Genomic DNA, 7,667 nt, shown 5'->3' with positions numbered 1-7,667 from the left:
ACCGATGCCCCAGGGTTTCCAGCGGTGACTGAGCACCCAATGTGGGTGCCCCATTTCCCACCTCAGCCCAGGACCAGATGTGGCCAGAAGGTGCTGAGCTCTCCCGGGAACCTGCCAGGCTGGGACACCGAAGTTCCCCAGGACAAGTGGGTGGGGCAAGGCGGCTCTGCCAGGGCTGGGCATGGAGGGGGCAGGGTTTCAAGGTGGGAGGCGTAGGGAAGACACTGCCCTTGATCCAGTGATGGACAGGGCAGCTGAGGCAGTTTCCACGGCCTCCAACCCCAGATCGACAACGAAGGGCCATTCTCTGGCTCCCCCGCCTGCTGAAGAAAGCCCAGCCCCAGTGATAGGGCTGCAACAAATCTCAGCCCTTAAGCGGTCAGAGGCTCAAGCTCTCCCTCTACACCACTCCACCATCCCTGCACTTCACGCCATTCCTGGACCCCAAATTTGTATTCCTGTTTCTGAGACGTGCTCTCACCGTAAGTTTAGTATGGAGATCACGCCTTCTGCAGAACTTCTGCAGAAGATTAGAGGCTAAAATGTAGGTAAGACAACAGCGCAGAGGCGCCCAGCCAGGATCTCATCAGTCAGTCTCCTTCAACTTTTCTAACTCAAAAGCCTTTTGTATACACTCACGTCAATTCACTTAACCTGTGCTCTGAATCCTAGCCGCCCCTGGTTCCTGTCCACCCTTGGAGACTTGTATCCAGCTTGAGCAACTCTGCCAGGGCTCCATCAACCTTCCACCCAGGGAGCCCGCTCTCCAGTGTCCCCATGGGGACAGCTGTCCCATCCTGGATGACCCTTAACTGTCTATTGGACAGAGGTGCTTTAGAGATGAGGCTAGTGCCGGCATCTCAGGAGGGCCGGTGCTGGCTGATCGGAGGCCTGGGAAGATAGCACCAGCACAACACAGACCAGACGGACCGGAAGCTTGCCCAGCCTCGCTGGGAGGCCTCGCTGGGAGGCTGCCAGCCCCGCCCCCTCCCCTTGAGCCCCAGGCAAGCCACACTGGGTCCTGTGACCCTCCGTGCCTCCCACACATGCACACAGGCTGGGAGCTCCACCCAAGCCAAGCTGAGCCCAGGAATGGGGAAAAGGAAAACAGGCAGAGAGAAGCCACCCATGATGAGAACCAAAGCAGAAAGAGTGGTATTGGAGAAAGGGAGGGGCCGGAGGAAGACTGGGCAGCCTGTGTGCAGAGTCAAGTCGAGAGGGACCTCAGGACACAGAAGGAGGGGCTGGGATGAGGGGATAATCATCTGGGGAGGAGACCCACGCTGCCTGTGGGCGAAATCTCTGAGCTCAGGTCTCTGCTGCGCTTCCTGTCACTGGGCCGCCCAGTCTCCCAGGGACCTTGAGTCCTCACTCCTGGCTCCCCATCACCGCGTGTGCTGCCACCTGCTTGTCAGGACACAGACAGCGACCGCGCTTGCCTGGCTGCCATGGCAGAATCTCGGCCGCCCCCAGGGCACTCTCAGCCTCCACAAAGAGGAGGCTGTGAGGGAAAGTCCTGGGAGGTGCTAAAGGGGTCCCTGCGGCCCGGGGCGCAAGCAGAGGTCGCCTTTACTCACCAGGGCGGGAGGGATCTCCGACCGCAGCCTCCCCGTGAACATGTCGCTCCAGTGGCATCGCTTTGGAAGGAAGAAGAGAGTTAGCCGAAACCCTTCGAGATGGCCTTCAGACAGCCCCTCACCCCCATGGACCTGGGACCAGCTGTGATGGACGCTGACAGGACCTGGAGGCCCCAGAGGAAAGGACCGTGAGTATCAGCAGCAGTGTCAGGAAAACCCTCCATCTGTCCAACCCTCTGGTTCTCAGAGAAAAAAATAATCAGGCTGAGAGGGAAGGAGGGGACTGGCCCCAGGCCCCCTGGCAAGGCAGCGGAAGGACCAGGACCAGGACACCAGACTCCTGGCCCAGTGCTCCTTCCCAGTCCAATTTTCCCCCATGGTGTGGGCCATAGCAACACGGGACATGATCTTGGAGAGTGGAGGAAAGGAAACGAGACAACATAGAACCCAGCAGTGAAGAAGTTACTCTCTTTTCAACCCTCCTTACCACCTCCAGAAGACAGGTTTGGTTTGGGGTTAGTGAGTCTCACCCACGCCCCCACTTCCAGCTCATCTGCCTTTTTAACAAAGGGAGAGAAGGCTTCAGGTTCAGACCCTTTAGATGACAGTGACCTCGAACTAGAATTTAATAACACTCTGATTTCCTTTATAGTAAGGGATGTGATTTTTCCAGCTAGAAAAGAGATCGCGTTTGCTTTTAAATTACTTCCAAGTGAGCTGATTTAAAGGCCATGCCAGTTAAATATCACAAAAGCAGTGGCCACGTAGCTGGGTCACATACCATGCTGGGGAGCAGAGTTGAGGCTCCCAGCACACAGCCCTACCTCTAACGCTAGGTCTGTGTCCACTTAAAATATCACCTCTGACAGCTCTGGCCTTTCCTGGCCAACCCTCGGAAAAATGGACACAGGAGAAGCAACTCTTCCCTGAAACCCAGGCCTCAACACGTATGAACTAGACCCAACATTAAGTACTAGAGAAGCTGGTGTTGGCAAAACTCTCACATCCTCCAATAAAGCAAATCACTAACACCCCTGCGGACATCCTACACAAGTTGGCTTGGGGAGATACACCTGTATGTAGGTGTGTGGGGTCAGAACCGGCAGCTCCAGCCTAAGCGCCTCCCTACGGACAGTGTTCTCATCCAGAAGCTTCCCCAACCTAGCTCTGATGGGCTGAGGTCAGCGTGGGGCTCCAGGGCACGCGGCTGCCTTCTATTCCTGGCTCAGCTGACCCAGGCCTGCCACTCCCTGACTCTGACCCCAGCATCTTATCTCTGAAACAGGCTTTAGGCCTCGCTCATATCCATGTGGGTAGTATAGCAGTTGAGAGGCTGGGGTGCTGTCTGGGCTCCAAGCCTGGGTCACACTTTGCTCACCTGGCAAGACCTAACGTGTGAGGTGCTACAGGAGTGGAACTACCATCTTATCTCGCCTCAGCGCTGTGCCCAGAAGGGCACCGGTGTCACAGGCACCTCGGCCCCGGCTGCTGCTCCAACACCCCCAGCTCCTTCCTGCAGAGAGGCAAGCTTGAGACTCTGCGGTGAGGCGACTCAAGGCCCTGGGCCTGCACAAGGGGATGCGAAACAGGCCCTACTCCCACAGCTCAAGCGCTCTCACTCCAGCCTGCCTGTGGTCACCATGGCAACCACCCAGGGAGGAAAAACTCCTCTGCATCAAGGAGCCCAGACGCCATGTAAGGCCAGGCAGTGCAGCCAATGAGGTGGCGGCACTGGGGCTCCAACCCAGGCCCTTGGATTCCTACGCTCAGCTGCAGGCATGTCTCCTCTGTTCCTGTCCTTCAGGGATCACCCGGGAGAGCAGAGTTCCTTCACAGAAAAATGTTCCAGTTCATGCGCAGGCAAAGGACAGGCCCTGGGCAGGAGAGCAGAAGCAGCCCTGCCTTGGCTGTCTGTTAACCTGACCGTGATCCTCTTGAGGACACAAACATCAGAGGCCACACCATTGACCAGCTCGGGGCCCTCCGCTTCCTCTCACGGCCCTGGCCTCGTCTGCCTTCCCTTTGAGAAAGCCCTGAGGGCCACAAACGCGTGCTGGACTTGGAAATTTGAGCACAGCTCAGGCTCTGACCAGCAGCAGGATCTGAGGAGGCTGACTCAGCCGCCCTGAGGCCTCAGTTCCCTTGACTCACAAGATGGAGACACAGCTTTATGACGGCACGTCTCTCACAGAGCATGAAGGACCAGCATTCAGAGGAACTCGCTCTGAGAAACACCAAAACGGAAGAATCTCTGGGTTGGCTGAGGAAGGGCACTGTTTGCGTCTAACCTTCAAGAAAGGACCAGCCATTAGGCTGTGAGAAGGGCAGGTAGAAGGCCCCCACTGAGCAGCCTTCCTTCCAACCACCAGCACCTGAGCTGAGGTGTGGCCATTTCTGCCCCAAACGGCCTCCTCCGAGGGGCAGCCTTTGCTCAGGAGTCTTTGCCCAGGCTGGGCTGAGCACCTGTCAGAATGGCTCCCAGATCTGTGACATGAGCTGCAGGCTCTCTCCAGCTCTGCTCCTTCCTCTTTCCCTTTCTCACGTGACCCAGTAAACCTCTTATCCTCCTGACACCTTCTCCGGGTCTGTGACCGCCGGGCTCGAGCAGACACATCACACAGGCAGAGGGGCCCCAGCTGGCGCTGTGCTCCAGGAAGCCTGGAGCAAGGGGGCTGTCCGAGGTGACCACCCCCAGGGCCCAGGAGGGACTGGACACAGGCACCTGCCGGGGGGGTGGTATGTGAGCGGAGGCCTGTCCCCAACCAGGCTGGGCCTGCTCGCCCCCGACCTCACCTTCAGCTCCGGCTTCTTCTCCAAGGCCTTGGCGATGACCCTGGCTGCCTCCACGCCCACCGTGTTGCCCTCCAGGCGCAGGGCCTCTAAGCCGTCAAAGTCTTCAATCTCCTTAATCACATCTTTGGCTGCCCGGGGACCAAAAAAATCACATTCTTAGACTTCATGGGCCACAGATGCAGGAGCTGAGGCCCAGCAACCACCTCGTCCCTCACGAGGGCTACAGTGCACCTCCTGGGTGCCAGGCCCAGGCTCACCAAGGGACTCAGACAGGCTCACGGTATAGTAGGGGACGTGGCTATGCGGACAATTCCTCTGTAGTCGTTAGTAGTTAGTCGCTCAGTCGTGTCCGACTCTTTGAGACCCCATGGACTGTGGCCCGCCAGGCTCCTCTGTCCGTGGGGTTCTCCAGGCAAGAATACTGGAGTGGGTAGCCATTCCCTTCTCCAGAGGATCTTCCCGACACAGGGATCGAACCCAGGTCTCCTGCATTGTAGGCAGATTCTTTACCATCTGAGTTACAATTCCTCTGTAATGAGTGTTAAAACAAGGCTTGGGAACCAAGGGAAAAGAGGAACCGGCTGGGGTGGGTGAAGAAGGTGCTCGGGGCACCTTGTGGGTGGTGTGGGTAGAACCTGCCAAGAAGGGGCGAACACCGGCAGGGCAGGGAGAAGGCACACACGCATCCAGGGCGAGGTGACTCGGGCTGGCGTGCGCATTAGTGTGCTGCTTTATTGTGATGAAAAATCCCATACACTCTAAATGCCAATCAACAGAGGGCAGGGTAACTCACTGGGGCGCGTGATATAAGCAGTCACACTGACGTCACTACGAATGGCAACAGAGCTGTTTACCTGACTTGGAAAATAATCATCTTACAGTGATAAGTGAAAACATTGTATGAATTCTTACACACACACCCCCCCCCCCCCCAAGTTTTAGAAACCAGACATTAAAGCGGTTATCTCCAGGTGGTGGGATTCTGGCTCAATCTGTGTTTTCCCAGCATCTGTTCAATGTACTCTCAATGTGTCTGGTTAGAAAGCAGCTTTTTAAGTATCTGTAATTATGATCCCAATTACTTAGAAAAAATAAAAAGAGGAACTCAACTATGTGTTTTGGGAAAAAAACACAAAACTTGAAAAAAAAAAGCATCAAAATTAACAGCAGTTACATCCCTGGGCTGTGTTATAATGAAGATAATTTTTCCCCCTTCTTTCAACGCTTCTGTATGCTACAATGAGCATGTATTAATTTTACAATCTGAAAAAAACCATGCAGGTTACATGAAAGACAAATCTAGTCTGGCTGGCACAGGATGGATCGGGGTAACATGGTGGGGAAGAGATGGAGAGGAATGTGAGAGAGAAGAGCGGAACATGACCTTCTAGGCTACGACAACCACAGAAGGGTTGTCAGAAAGTCTGTGATATGCTAGGACTTCCCTGGTGGTCCAGTGGTTAAGAAACTCCCAATGCAGGGGGCCTGGGTTCAATCCCTGGTCGGGGAACTAGATCCCACAGGCTACAGCTACAACGAAGACCCGGTGCAGCCAAGCAAACAGTTTTAAAAGAGAAAGCTCGTGACCTGCAGCCTCTAAGGGGCTCCCTGAGAAGCTGTCAGAGCTGCAGGAGAGCTGGGGGTCTCCCTCCTCTTCCCCACCCCCGCCAACAGTAGCACCTCCTCAGAAACCTTGCTACCTCCAACCAGGTCCATTTTTCTTTCGGCCCTGTTGTGCAGTATGCTGGGTCTTAGCTGGGATGGACTGTGTGGAGTCTTATCCACTGGACCGCCAGGGAGGTCCCTGAATGGTTACTTGATTATCACACAGAGACTTCATTAATACCGGCTTCCTCGCTGGGTCATCCGTTTTCGAAGAAAGGGCCTTTCCTCATCTCACTTCGCCTCTGCTCACTGCTACCACGTTTCCTAAGGTTGTTACTGACAAGCCTGGTCTTGTTAAGTGACCTGAGGTAAGGAAGTGCCTGCGAAGGTCACACAGCTAGAGTAGTGACCAGCATGCATTTTATGACAAGAAAGACTGGACAGGCACGAGCCTCCCATTTCCTAGGAAGGTACGCTGAGGCTTCAGAGAATGAAGCCACTCTGCCCAGAAGTTCAGGGGAAATGGCAACGCTGAGCTTCAGACAGGTTTTCCCAAAATGAACGTATGTGCTGCTCCCCAAAGTCTTGCTTCTGTGCACAACCACAGACTTCACACAGGGGGGCCCTGGCAGAGAAACCCCCAAACCCCTCTCCCCCTTTGGAGCTGCAACTCCACAGCGCCAGGTGTCCAGGTTGCTTCTGCAGCTGGCACTTAGGGGCAGGGCTGGCATGGCCTCTCAGCCTTTGGAAGACCTGCTCCAACAGGGCGTCCCCCTAACATCCAGGGAACGGCCGGCTCACCAGGAGGGAAGACGGCTGCTCATGGGAATGTTTACACTGTCCTTAGAAGCGAGGCGAGATGCCAGGGCCCCAGGGGAAGCCGTGTATGTGACACAGGTACAGAGACCGGAAAGTCCTGTGCTTGCCACGAGCTTAGCCAGGGAGTCAGAGTGAGCATGCAAGGAAGAGCACCCAAATGGAAAGAGCAGGGACGGGAGAGGGTGGGGATCACAGCCGGGTCGCCTCTCGCTTGACTGGCAATCCAGAGTTACTTTACACAGAACTTAAAAACAGGCCAGGGATGGGCCCCAGCTGGCCCTGACTAGCCACCAACCGTCACCAGGCTGTGTGGAAGGGGGTTCTCCTTTCAGCCTCGACTGCCTCACAAAGAAACAAGTCCCAGGGGCTCTGCTACCTAAGGTAGCAAGGCCTTACTTTGGTCCTTACATGACTCAGTGAGCAGAGAAAAGGACCTAGTTCTTTGTTTTGTTTTCCAATTTTTGGGGCCTAGTTCTAATCAATGGCCTCATGGCCTTCCTTGGACCTCACCTGCTCACTCCCAGCCAAGACAGAGGCCCTTTCTGGGCTCACGATCAGGCCACCAGGCCCCTTGATACAGCACTCAAGGGCCTCTGCCCAGGGCTCCTTCTGGGATTCTGACTTCTTTTCTCTCAAGCCCACCCTGTGTGTCCCAGCTCCTGGGCCAAATCACATGGTTCTCCTGCCTGCGGTGCCCACTCTCCTTCAAATATCTGGTTATCCTCAGGAACTTCTGGAGCCCTCCTCCTCCTCCTCCTACTAAGTCGCCTCAGTCATGTCCAACTCTGTGCGACCCCACAGACGGCAGCCCACCAGGCTCCGCTGTCCCTGGGATTCTCCAGGCAAGAACACTGGAGTGGGTTGCCATTTCCT

The 7,667-nt window shown here is 55.7% G+C and overlaps 1 protein-coding gene across 1 annotated transcript in view; it reads right to left on the bottom strand.

Moving 5' to 3' along the window:
• Positions 1 to 7,667, bottom strand: part of RANGAP1 (Ran GTPase activating protein 1) — a 30,189-nt gene that overhangs the window by 17,957 nt on the left and 4,565 nt on the right. The window contains exons 3-4 of the mRNA XM_010830228.1: positions 4,371 to 4,498; positions 1,578 to 1,637 (exon numbers count right to left, since the gene is read on the bottom strand). Coding sequence (XP_010828530.1) covers positions 1,578 to 1,637; positions 4,371 to 4,498 — 188 coding nt within the window. The remainder of the gene's footprint in view (positions 1 to 1,577; positions 1,638 to 4,370; positions 4,499 to 7,667) is intronic.

The sequence above is a fragment of the Bison bison genome, unplaced genomic scaffold (genome assembly GCF_000754665.1).
Source record: "Bison bison bison isolate TAMUID 2011002044 unplaced genomic scaffold, Bison_UMD1.0 scf7180017858886, whole genome shotgun sequence".
NCBI classification, from domain to species: Eukaryota; Metazoa; Chordata; class Mammalia; order Artiodactyla; family Bovidae; genus Bison; species Bison bison.
The sequence above is the reverse complement of the archived record's forward strand: the minus strand, read 5'-3'. Positions and strand labels throughout refer to the sequence as shown.